The 13,408-nt window shown below is 44.1% G+C and overlaps 1 protein-coding gene across 3 annotated transcripts in view; it reads right to left on the bottom strand.

The window, feature by feature from the left end:
* The window catches only part of LOC122912456 (beta-galactosidase-1-like protein 2), a 54,192-nt gene extending 42,408 nt beyond the window's left edge, over nt 1-11,784 (bottom strand). For all 3 annotated transcript variants that reach the window (XM_044258245.1, XM_044258247.1, XM_044258246.1), the window contains exon 1: nt 11,683-11,784. In XM_044258245.1, the coding sequence (XP_044114180.1) occupies nt 11,683-11,768 (86 nt within the window). In that variant the 5' untranslated portion in view covers nt 11,769-11,784. The remainder of the gene's footprint in view (nt 1-11,682) is intronic.
* Nucleotides 11,785-13,408: the final 1,624 nt, after the last annotated feature.

Below are 13,408 nucleotides of genomic sequence, written 5' to 3'. Positions count from 1 at the left end.
GGGGCAAAAGCATTAAAAAGTGAGAGCATATCTACTCAAGGACTAGCAAGCAGACAGGTGAGGAGGAGCATGTGGATAGCCTGGGGCCCCTCGGCAACACGGGCCTGGCCTAGCACACACCAGTCCCAACCGCCAGCTACTAGACTGTGACCGGTACAGAAACTGAGATATTGGGGTGCCTGGGTGGCTCAGGTGGTTAAGCAACTGCCTTCACCTCGGGTCATGATCCAGGAATCCCAGGATTGAGTCCCTCATGCATCCAGCTACCTTCTCAGTGGGGAGTCTGCTTCTCTCTCTGGCCCTCCCCTCTCTCCATGTCCTCTCTCTCTCTCCCCCTCTCTCATTTTCTCTCAAATAAATAAATGAAGTCTAAAAAGAAAGAAAGAAAGAAACATACTTTTAGAACAATACATGTCCTTTTGTGTCTGTTGAAGCTCATCATAAAAGACTGGGGCATGGGGGCGCCTGGGTGACTCAGTGTGTTAAGCCGCTGCCTTCGGCTCAGGTCATGATCTCAGGGTCCTGGGATCGAGTCCCGCATCGGGCTCTCTGCTCAGCAGGGAGCCTGCTTCCTCCTCTCTCTCTCTGCCTGCCTCTCTGCCTACTTGTGATCTCTCTCTGTCAAATAAATAAATAAAATCTTTAAAAAAAAAAAAAAAAAAAGACTGGGGCATGTACTTTGTGAATCTTTTCATTTCCTTTTTCTAGTACCTGTTTTCAATGTATTCGATAAAGTAACATCGGGGGGAGGGGAGACTTTTAAAGAAGAAAAGGAAAATGATGCTGCAGCACAGAGAGATTGAGAAGTACTGCTTGAGACCAGAAACAACAGTCTGTCTTTGGGCAGTTGTGATCAGAGCTGAGAGAACAAACATATTGACCCACTGGGTTTAACAGGCTTAGTAACCAAATGGATGCAGGACGCATGAGATCAAAACGGTGTGAAATCGCTTCCTCAGCACCCTTCCTAGCACTTGACTGAGGTTGGCCAGTAGGACAAGAAGGGAGGTTCGGGTTTAGCCACAGCTGTTTTCACAGCTGGCCCCATATCTGAATCACCTGGGAAGTTTAAAACTAAGGAATGCTATAAACATTGGGGTACAGATGGCCCTTCTTTTCATTACATCTGTATCTTTGGGGTAAATACCCAGTAATGCAATTGCAGTCACCAAACTGTGGAAAGAACCAGGATGCCCTTCATCAGACAAATGGATAAGGAAGATGTGGACCATATACACTATGGAGTATTGTGCCTCCATCAGAAAGGATGAATACCCAACTTTTGTAGCAACATGGACGGGACTGGAAGAGATTATGCTGAGTGAAATAAGTCAAGCAGAGAGAGTCAATTATCATATGGTTATGATATTTGTGATATTTATGATATCACTTATTTGTGGAGCATAAGGAATAACATGGAGGACATAGGGAAATGGAGAGGAGAAGGGAGTTGATGGAAATTGGAAGGGGAGATGAACCATGAGAGACTACGGACTCTGAAAAACAATCTGAGGGTTTTGAAGGGGCGGAGGGTGGGAGGTGGGGTGAGCCTGGTGGTGGGAATTATGGAGGGCACGTATTGCATGGAGCACTGGGTGTGGTGCATAAACAATGAATTCTGTTATGCTGAAAAGAAATTTTAAAAAAGAAAAAAAACTAAGGAATGTGCAGGCCCCACCCCTGACCAATTAATGACGGTGGAGGTGGAGCTCAGGGATTGGTGGTATTTACAAGCTCCTCCACAGACCTCATGAGGCTGAGCCCCTGGAGGGTTTTACAGGAGGGCTTAGGGCAAATCAGGGGCCCCAATGGCCAGAGATGGGAGAACAGGAAGTGCCATAGATATCACTGACTACTTGGAAATTTTGTCGACAGCCACTCATGGGCAAAGAAAATTAATTTCACCCCCGCCTTTCTACTTCCCACAGCCCCCAGGACCCAGAGCTCTTACTGCTCCACAGGACTGCCGTTGTGTTATACTACAGTTCAAACGTCATTTGTGTGTAACCTGGGGACCTCGTTACTATTTTCTCTAAAGAGAAAAGTTCCACTTTCCAAGTGACTTAGAAAGGATATTTCAGAATACAGTTCTAGGGACACCTGAGTGGCTCAGTCCATTAGGCCCTGAGATCAAGATCTCGGGTCATGAGTTCAAGCCCCATGTTGGGCTCCACACTGGGCATGGCACCCACTTAAATAATAATAATAATAATAATACAGTTTTTCCAAGGGACCACCTATATGGGGAAACAAAAACAAGAACAATATCTGTAGAGGAGGATCTGGACACGAATCCTGGCCCTACCCTTGTAGCACGGCCTTCTTGGGTCAGTGACATGAGCCATGTGGGAATGAGTTTCTTCCTCTGTGAAATGGGGTGAATGCCTGTCCTAACTGCTGTGAAGGTCAGATATAAATGGAATACTCTGTAATGTGTTATAACAGAGTTTGTCACCATTTGAAATAAGTTTATTTTTGCATGCTTTGCATATTAGAGAATAGACTCAGTGAGGTTTTTTTATGTCCTTAATGTGGAATAATCCCAATCTTTCCATCCTTAACCATTTAATTTACTGTCTAATCACATTTTATATGGAAGATTTTGTGCCATCATATTACAATTTCTAAAATGTTACAACGAAAAGTTCTATCCACCAGGACCCTGTCAAACCAACCCAGCCTCCGACCAGTGTCAGCAAACCCCAGGTGTGGGCCAAAGCCACCCTGCTTCCTGTCTTTGTGCAGCCTGCAAGCTACGAATGTCTTTCACATTTTTAAGTGGTTTGAAAGAAACTAAAAAAAACAAGATTTGGGGACACAAAAAATTATATCAACTTCACATTTCACATTTCAATGTCCATAAATAGTTTTACTGACACCCCACCATGCCCAGTCTTTCCAGTCCTGACTGTGGCTACTTTGGGCCACAGTGACGTTGCTATGATAAAAACATTGTACAGTGTGCAAAGCTGAACACATTTACAGGAAACTTTGCCAACCCAACCCTAAAGTATGAGGCCTAGGATACTCAAATGGGGCTTGAGGTCCCCTATGACCACAATCTGGACCTCCTAGCCACCTCCTTGCTCTGGCTCTTCCCAACCCCTCCACCCTCCACTCCCCTCTTTCCTTTGGCCACAAGCTCCTGGTGTTCTGGCTGTGTCTGAGGTTTCTCATACCACACGCACAGGAGAGTTTGGTGTCCCTTAGTTTTCATCACATCTGCTCCAAAGCACACACTCTGCCTTCTTGCCTCATGTACTCACTAAGCTTTATGTACTCTCCCCTCCTGACAGCCCCAGGCATCCCCTCAGGCACCCCACCCTCCAGGCTGGCCCCAGGCTAGAATGAGGAAGAACTGGTGGACAGATTCTCTTCTTAAACTCAGGGAGTATACTGACAGTCCAAGTGGTGAAAATACACACATGCACACACAAAATTTCATTATTTTTAAAGACAGTGAAGATACAACTTAGCAATCGCTCCACTGGGCAGCACTCCTTATTCACTGGCCAGAACTTCAAAGGAACAGTCTCCAACTCACCAAGCTCATATCACTGACCTTATCTTTAAGGTGTCTCCCAAATGCTGTGAGAGCCTCCCTTTCCCTACCCACTCAGTACAGAGGTATATACAGGGCTGGAAGTGCTCTCTGTGACCCCTTGTTCCAACATAATCTCTGCTAGTAACACACTCTTCCTAATCTGTCCCCTAGCTAATCATTAGGAAATCTCCTTTGGGCAGGGGGGTGTTGTCTCCAGATGTGGTCTGCTCCTGCAGAGTATCTTCATCTGGAATTTGCTACATATGCAGAAACTCAGACCTTAACTGAGACCTGAATCAGAATCTGCATTTCAACCAGACCCCAAGGTAAAGTTTGAGAAGCACTAATCCTTATCTTGTCCTTGATATATGTATTTATCATCCCTTCCTGGATAGAGTTTCTATTTGCTACTGTCTTTATGTGCTATCATTTTCTAGATATTTTTTAAAAAAAAAATTTCCTCTCAGTGCTTCTTAAGAGGCATGAAGCTAACACTGCAAACAACTAAAGCTAGCTCATATCAAATTCCAAATTCTGGAGAATTTAACTGTTTCCTTTCTGAAAATCTTCTGGTAGGTTACTAAATGAGTTTTTAATATATTAATGAAAAGGATGAATTCACCAAGAAAATGAGGATGATAAATGTGGGGTTTCTCCAAGGAATTCACTGTGAGGAAATGAGATAATACACATTATAACTTCATAAACGAGAAAGCACCATGCAAATAGTTATTAATACTGATAACAGTCATTAGTACTAGAGATCATAAATTAATAATAACCCCCATGCTTCCTGAGTTACTAACTCAGTAATAACAAAATAAAGAAAGTGGAAACTGTTTGGTTACATCAGGTCAGAGAGACTTTCCTTCTAAATTAGGCCTGTTACCAAGGAGGTAATCAAATCTTTAAGAAACACTTATTTCTGTTGCTTTTCCCAGTGAGCAAGTAATTCATGTTGAAACTTTTTTTCTTTGGATTGTAGAAAGCTTTTATTAGAAAGCTTTTATTTATTTATTTAGATTATGGGAAGTTTTGTTTTTTGTTTTTTGGGTTTGTTTTTTTTTTAAGTAATCTCTGCCCAATATGAGGCTCGAACTCAAAACCCAGAGATCAAGAGTCACATGCTCCACCAACTGGGCCAGCCAAGGTGCTCCTTGTTGAAACTTTTTTTGATGAAACCAGGGAATCTGCCTTCTTTCTAGCTGAAGCATATATTACTTTTTCCTGGAAATTTTGTTGCCTTTATATCTTTGCTTCATTGTAGGCTAAGTAAATTCTCAGTCTGAGAATAAACTTCTTCCTAGAAGAAGCCACATGTGTCACAATTTCTGACAAGGCCTCACACCATGTAACAAGACCTCCACATTCTGATTGCTACCATCCCTTTTGGCAGGTGGTAAAGGTTGTGCAAGCTATAAACTTAACAGGTTACAGCAGAAACTAGGCAGAGGACCTGGGGCCTGAGTTCCCCATGGTGAGGAATTGACATTACGCAGTGACTAGGAGGTTGTTGGGGGCAGAGGGACCAATCCTTCCTATGCTTTATCTCTTTCGTGGATCATGATGACAAAGGACACAGTGCAGGTTCCACACAGGCCGGATGGCACCTGACATGATCAAAAGTCCTGGGTTAATCTGCTTGAATGGAAAAAGGCAGATAAGCTGGTGACAAGCTTACAGCTTCTTTCATGTGAAATGGGCCCCCGAACTGATTCTCAGCTCTCAGAGACAGTCTTTCAGGTGGGGTGGGAGAAGAGCCAGATCAGTCACCTACTTGAATGATCTCCTTGAACAGAGTGCGCTCATCAAGGTGGGTCTGAAATGGCCCTTGCCATGCCAGAAGGCATCCCTGTGTCACCTGTACCTGCAAATACTGCTTAGTAATGGGGGCCATAGTAGGATTGGGAGGCTTCACTTGGAGTCACAGCCATCTCCTTCAGCTTTCTATCATGCACACAATGTGACCAGATTCAGACAAGCCAGTATCCACTCAAACAGATGTGGTAGAGACACCATCATTAACTGAGGCATACTGCCCTCCAGCAGAGATCAGGCAATGCCCATGCAATTTTAAACTGGCCAAGGATATGGACAAGCTCAGTACATGAGGTAGGAATCTGCAGATATAGTTCTTCAATTTACAGAGCATAAGTCTTCATTGATCCTAAAGATTGGTTCTTTTGTCACTATACATAATGTATAATTGAGAGATAACTTACAAATCCAATTTCCAGGTGCACTGTGACCCTATTAGGGCCGCCCTATGCAGAGGTTCACCTTCATCTGAGTCCAATGCATCATATTAAAGATACTGATCAAAAAACACTAACATTTTCGTTCATCCAGGTGGTCATGCCAGAGACTATTATTTAGATGGCAGTTATGTTAAATTGCCCAAAAGACATCATCATACATAGAAATCTCCTCACTTGGATCTAAAATACAAATTTTCTAGTCATCAGTCCAAGACTCTGATATGGTTACATGTTCCCATGAGGTCCCATTTTCTTGGGCATTCCATTCCCTTCAACTGCTCCCTTGGGGATGTTTCAGCCTTAACAGTCTTTAAGCTGTACACTCCTCCCTCAGCAGGGGAACTTGAGGGCCCAAGGAAGGAGCAGTCCCTTCTTTGGCCCAGACCAGTACTCTTAATGCCTCTAATACAGAATAATGGCTCTTGGATCAATCCTGGAACCCCAAAAACTTCAGCTCCAGCAAAACAGAACTCTGTCCTTGTAGCTGATCCAGCTTCCTAATTGTGATCCTTGGCTTGGGGCCCAATGCTTTAGGCTCCTGCTTTGCTGGGACAGCATGAAATACTTCCAAAGGGCTTGAACCTTCCATTCCAAAAGCTAGTATACTCATTTTGCAGAGATGTGAGGTCATTTTGCAGCATTTTGCAGGTCAATGGCACTACTGCAACCTTCATACCTCTGTCCTTCCCTCTGAAAAGGCTTCTTGGTAAGCCAGGAAATGGCATAGCACCCAGGCTCCAGCAAGTCAGGCCAAGTGGCTGCCTACATAATACAGGGACATGCTCTGGACCATTTAAATACTATAGGAAGTTTATATGTGAATAAACACTAATTAGACCAAAACCTTGAGACGCATGGGTGAAGCAACAAAACTGCCCAACCACGAATTAATAATAGTAATCAACCACATTTTAGTAATAAAAAGTATCCTGATGTTATGTGACAGAAATTTTTCATTTGGGGAAAAATTTCCATTGTGGCATCATCAATAAAAAAAGGGTTATATCTCAACCTAGAAAGGGGTGAAAATTCTGCTAGATAACCCAAAGGACTCTACTGATAGCAAGACTCTGCTCTTGAGATGCTTGTGGTATCAGAATAAAATTATTTCATGAAACAGGGGAAACATAAATATGTTCAATATTTTTTAAAATCCACCAATGATACTTATGTACATAGATACAGAAGAGATGGACTAGTTCTTAAAGATACGAAGAACCCATATACATGCAGATTAAACAGTATCTCCCCTTCAGATGACAGAGCTGAGAATCTCCCTCACATTGATCCACAAAAATAGAATGTGCTACTTTACTTATTTTAACTTATTTTTACTTAGTTATTTTAAACGTCTGTCAGGATTTAAAGTGAATATCTCATATGGTCAGCAATTCTAGGAACAGAAATATACCCAACAGATATTCATTGCAACTTTGGGTTTTTTTTGTTGTTTTTACTTTACGTTATTTTGTTTCAATTCCAGTGTAGTTAACATACATTGCAACTTTGCAGTAGCTAAAAGATTGCAAATAGTCGATGCCCATCAATAAGGAACTGTTTGAATAAATTATATCCCTAATGGACAATGGGGTAATAAATATAGCTGCCTTCTTATATATGCACAGAATACCCCTGAGAGAAGCCATTATTAGTAATCACCTCTGGTCGGGTGGAGAAGGGTGCCTAAGGGCCAGGAGTGGGGGTTTTATTTTTCTCCTTATGTTATTTGAATATTTAATCCTTTACATAGATTACCTACTCACAAAATAAACTTTGCAGGAAAACACAGCATGTTCTTGAAAGCAAAAATGCCACTATCTATCTGTGGGAGTATGAAAGCAGTGAATCGCATCAACTAAGGGTCCCTACTTAGTAGATCCCAGTGAAGAGTTATTTGTTTCATTACCATTAGCCTCTAAAAATACCCCTGCCCTTCTTTCCCAGGAGAAGTCTCACACAACAGGAACTCTTTTTCAACATGACCTTTAATATCCAGAGCAATAGATTTAAGCAAGAAATAAAACTTAGTGGGGAGGAAGCAGCAGCAGAACTGTGCTGGATGATGGGGGAGGGACGAGGAAGAGGGGGGCTGGCCTCCAGAGTCTGTTTCAGGTGCAAAATGCTCTGAAAAGACCTCTCTAAACTCCAGCATCTCCTGAATCTTTATTAGAAGAGCATTCGAGGTGATACAATGGAACTCAGTCATTTCATCAAAGATTAAGTGCTTTTATTTCACTTGCTACTTCCTTGACCCAAGGTACAGATAACTCTTTGGCCAACCTTCTGATACTTCTGCTGCCAAGGCTATGTAGCTTTTGCCCTGAATCTCCTGGGTATCCCAGTCCCTTTAATCAGAAATACAGCAATAATGCCCATGCTCTTGCTCTAAGACACTCTGGTCCCCTTTGGTTGGCTAGTATGGCAGTGAAAAGAATCCCAATGCCAACTCTATCTTCCCAGCACAGGGTGGCTCAGACATCCTACCTCTCTCTTTCTCTGACTAAGCCACTGCCCAGGTAGCCATGTTTCTCCAGTTCTGTCAGAGAAATGACTACCTGCTGAAAGACACTTCCCAGATGCTGAAAACTTCACTACTAGAAGATGAAAGGAACAGTGTTCAAAGAGTTTGAACATTCCAGGGAATATGACTCAGGCCTCAAGCAGGGTAGAGTCCTAGAACAGGTAAAGCTCATAAAATCAGTGACCTCACAGAAGTACAGGTAGAGAGACACAATTTGCCCACACATCTTGGAAGGCAGGACTGGCCATGATTTGGATCAAAGGTGACCAGGTCATGTTGCTAAGCTGTCCACCTTCTCTAGAGATAAGATGTTTATAGGCTCTCCTCTTTTTTCCTTCAGGAAGAGTGTGGGGTCTAGAATTCAAATAATGAATATTTGAATATTCATTTGAATTTGAATTTGTATAGGAGCACTGAGTGAGGTAGAGCTGGACAAACAGATGAACTTACCTTTGAGAAGGCATGATGCAGGGTGCCTACCTTGCCACTTTCCTCTCCTGACTTTTGCCAGCTAAAATATCAGGTATAAGAGATGCAAAGTTAATTGAAATATTGCTCAGTGATGCGTTTATATTAAGTAAAAGAATCACAACCATGCCTTGATCATATCAAGCAGGCATTCTTGCGTCCATGCAGTGGGAGGAGGAAAGACAAGGAAAGGCAACCAGATTAGACATGGTTCCTACTGATATGCATCAAAGATCTCCAAATAATATATGGAGTAAAAGAAGCCAAATCAAAACAGAGTACATACTTTAGGATTACATTTCTATAAAACTCTAGAAAATGCAAACTTATAATATATGGTGAAAGCAACAGATCAGTGTGCTTAGGAGTTGGGGAGCAGAGAAGGGCTGGAGAGAGAGATGCATGGGGCAAAAGAGAATTTCTAGGGCTGATAGATATTTTCACTCTCTTAATTATGGTGGTATTGTCACAAATGGATATATAAACCAAAACTTATCAAACTGTATAAGCTAAACATGAACAGCTTATTGCATGACAATTATACTGCAATAAAGGTAATTTCAGACTACTGTTCAAGCTAAAAAATAGCAAAGGTTGAAATCATCCTCAAAAGTCATCTTGGTCTTCCTATTTCTCAGATAAGATATAATCAAACAGCTTTGATTGACCGTGAACCAGCCCAAGGTAAAGTTCATGGGGGAAAAAAAAAATGGAGCCCAGAAGGCCCCTCCCCCAACCAAATACCTGCCTTCTGGAAAAGACTGATCCTGGCAGCTCAGCTCCACAAACCTGCCGCTGAGTAGCAAATTCCCATGTGACCTATATTCCCCTGGCCATATCCACATTTCCAGCAAAGGTTGGGAGGGGTCCCCACTTCCCTTTCAGTTAATGATGGTCAAAACTAGAGCAAGGCAAGAAGAGGAAGTAACAAAGAGTGAGTTCTTCTCTGCCCTCCAGAGATGATCCTTGGTTTCCAGCCCATCGCAAACAGGAGGAATTAGGCAAAAAGCCCAATACCATGAAGGTGATAAATTTTAAAAGATGCCCAAAAGACACATATTCTGAAGGACCCTAAGAGATGGCCTTGAATAGGGGTCAGAGCTTCTCTGGCCTCTATCTTACCTGCTGAGAAATGAGAGATATCAGGAATAACAATTTTACTAAGTATCTCAAACTATTTCCTCAGGCTTGAGTTATAGCTGTTCCCAGGCACCTCCATAGACCCGGAGTGACTCCTGTTACGGCCACTCTAACCCAGGCAGGGACATGGTTAACTCAGTTATGAGAATCTCAGGCTTCACAGCCAGTCAGTTCCCTGACACCTCATCTTCTTTCCTGCCAGACACCAGCAAACACCCAGCTTCCTTCTTATACCTTTTCCTGTGGAATATTAGGGTGCACTACCTGGCCCAACTCAAGCCCAGAGCTGCCCCTCAATGCCCCCGCATAGACTGCCATATCCTTGACCTCCAACAATGGACAAACCACATGCTACTTGTACAATTCTGGTCTTTCTCTCTGGGATGTGGGCTTCTTGATACCCTGCTGTATTAAGTAATCCTCCTGGGCTTTGCATCAGCCTTGCATCAGGAGGAATGCTGAACATCCTACAAGAGCCAGGAGCAGTCTTCAAAGGGGAATGGATTAGAGATCACTGACAAGATGGAAAAAAGTCTTGGGAACAATTCAGGAAACAAAATGCCTCTTTAAGTTTTCTGGACCCCCAAGTGAGAAGAGCACCATTTCTTTCTCTCAAACAATATTATGACATCCTCATCAATTCCAAAGCCAAGAAGAGGTAAAACAAAGACACATAAGTCTGAAAAAGGTGGAAGAAGAGTCACTGAATGTGTTCTGTGCCAGCAAAAACATTCAGATATTAATCTCCATCAAAAACTTCCCTATTTTCCAGAGGAAATTTAGAGAAACTAACAAAGGGGGTTAGAAGAAACAAAAGATAAAGCTGAAGGGGTGGTGTGTCTGCCCCATCACCTGCTTCAAAGTTAACTTGCAGTGCCAAAGCATTTGATACTCCTGGTCTGCCTTCCCAGAAACACTGGACGTTTTGAATATGAAAAGTGCCAACCATCGACCTGAAAAACATGGTCAGGACAGTAGAATCCTATAAATAGATACAGTTTATGAAAGTTCTGGGCCACGGCACCCACTGGCTGTTGGTAAGTTCTTTTGCCATTAACACAACCACTTGCCACAAATAACACTTTGTAAAAGGGGGTTGGGAAGAAGTGAGCTGATGACTGACGAAAGCGGAGAGAGAAGACATATCAGTCTTAAAGTGGGGCTAATAAACCCAGAATTGAGGACCTTGAAGGACCCATGGGACAGCAATCTCATGACTGCGCTGAGCAGGCGATATCAACCACATCTGTGAGCCTTGGAGCTCGGGCTTCTGATGAATAGAGAAGAATCCCAGCAGGCTTGGCAGGAAATGTGGGGACCCGGGAGAACAGCAGAAGTGGGCTCCCCAAGGAGGACTAGAGAAAGAGCAGTGATTGGGGGACATCTGACAGAGTCCTGAAGGCTAGCTCTGCTGCTCTTCCCAGAGAGCTGGGAGTATCCACGAGAAAAGCAGAGCCCGGGCATCACAAGCTTCGAGAAAGTGGGGAAGTTCTAGGGCACAGAAGCCTGGGGACTGAGAGCACAACGCCTCGTGTCACCCGGGAAATCTGGATCTCGAGGTAAGAGCAGAGTGCCTAGTGATGGAGACCCAGCAAAAAAGAGGCCGAATACGCCTTTCCAGTGGGGTCTCGCGATTCGCGGGACGCGGACTCCTGGGGCTGCCTCCCTCAGGTGAGAAGGGAAGCGAAAACTGTGGGTGTGGAAGGCTGAGATGTCCGGAGTCCGGCAGGTGTCGGGCGGGGCTCTCTCACCTGCGGAGCACCAGGAAACCCACGATCACCAGCAGCAGGAGTCCGAGTGCGCGGCCCGGCTTTCGCCCGATGCTCCACTTGCCCATCGCGCGTTCCCGCGGCGCGCAGAGACCTCAGCTAGCACTGTAGCCAGAGCTCGGCCGCGCGCGGGAGGCTCGGGGCCGGTGGGGGGGGGGGGCGGGGCCGCACTCTGGTCGCCCGGGCGACCGGACCGCGTCCTCCCGCCCCCGGCCCCCAAGGCGCTCATTGGCTGAGCCCTTCGGCCGCGCCCCCCCGCGCTTCAAGTTAAGCGTAGGCGGGGGCGGAGCCTGAGGAAGGCGGGGCGCGCGGCCTCCCCAAGCAGTTTCCAGCTCCGAGAAGGTTCCCGGGAGGCTTTCCGGGTCTCCTCCGTCACCTCCCCCCGTGTCAGGGAGGCGCTGGTTGTTTCTATGTTCCTTCACGTGGTATGCAAACAGGTGCAAAGATACTGGGCTCCCGTTGCCCAGTCCTTGTGGATCGTAGAGCACACCCACCAGCGCTCTACATTAGCAAGCATGTATTGAAGGCGGTGCCTGCAAAGCCGACACAATGTTTTAGAACAATTCAGATTTTGAAGAAAAACATTTTGAAGTAGTGAACTACCATATGAAAAGTCAGAACATTGTGAAATTTCCTTTAGACATGTTTTAGACAGTGTGGTTCACGTTTGAACAGCGTGGGGCGTGGTGAGGTGAAGAGGAAGGGAAAAATATTTTCCCCAAAATATTTTTTGCCTTTAGTTTCCACAAGTCTTGTTCTGGTCCTGACTTCCAGTAATTTCGGTTTTTCATCTTAAAAAAGTCCAGCTAAAATCTTCACATTTTATGAAAGGACAAATACAATTCTTATGGGTACAGAATTATGTCACAAAGGATATTGTGTAATATTTGGACAAATTTATGCTTTCTAACAATCACACACCCAATTCATCCCAAGAACAAAATTCAGATTTTACTGAAAGAAAATCTGAAACATTTTCTAGGAAGGCTAATGTTATTTCAGAGCACCCGAGGTTCTAGAAAATATCCCCTGTGGTGTGTTTCAAAGATTTGTTTTAAATTCATTTGTCAGAGAGAGAGTATGCACAAGCAGGGGGAGCAGCAGGCAGAGGGAGAAGCAGGCTCCCTGCAGAGCAAGGAGCCCAATGCCAGGACTGGATCCCAGGACCCTGGGATTACAACCCCAGCTGAAGGCAGCCAGGCAGCCCTCTAACGGACTGACCACCTAGGTGTCCCTGTTCCATGTTTCAAAACCATTTCCTACACATGTACATAGTTTTGAACTTGTAAAGCTGATAGGGACAAAATGATATTTTACTTCTCAGAACAAGTTCAAGTTGCAGAGTTTGGTGTGAAGGATCCTTTTACAAGCATTAGGCAAATATTTACTAGAGAGAAAGTTAAACCAAGGAGAGGAAAAAACAACCAAACAAGGGTAGGGGTAGGGGGAGAGATAGCAGGGCCAGAAACATTCTTGGAGACACTTAGAGAAGTAGCTCTCCTTTCACACTTTATAAAATCAGTACTTTTCTCCATTTTTTTAAAGACATGATAGTTATTAGGACTATGGTGAAAATATTCTGCTATAACTGAGAGAAACGCTAGCCCATGAGATACGGAGAAAGTGTCAAAGATTAGCCCCCTTTTTACCTTTGGAGACCTGGCACATACCCAACATTCACCCTTCTCTCCTTGTGATATTGCTGGGC

Source organism: Neovison vison, chromosome 7 (assembly GCF_020171115.1).
Source record: "Neovison vison isolate M4711 chromosome 7, ASM_NN_V1, whole genome shotgun sequence".
NCBI lineage: Eukaryota > Metazoa > Chordata > Mammalia > Carnivora > Mustelidae > Neogale > Neogale vison.
The sequence above is the reverse complement of the archived record's forward strand: the minus strand, read 5'-3'. Positions and strand labels throughout refer to the sequence as shown.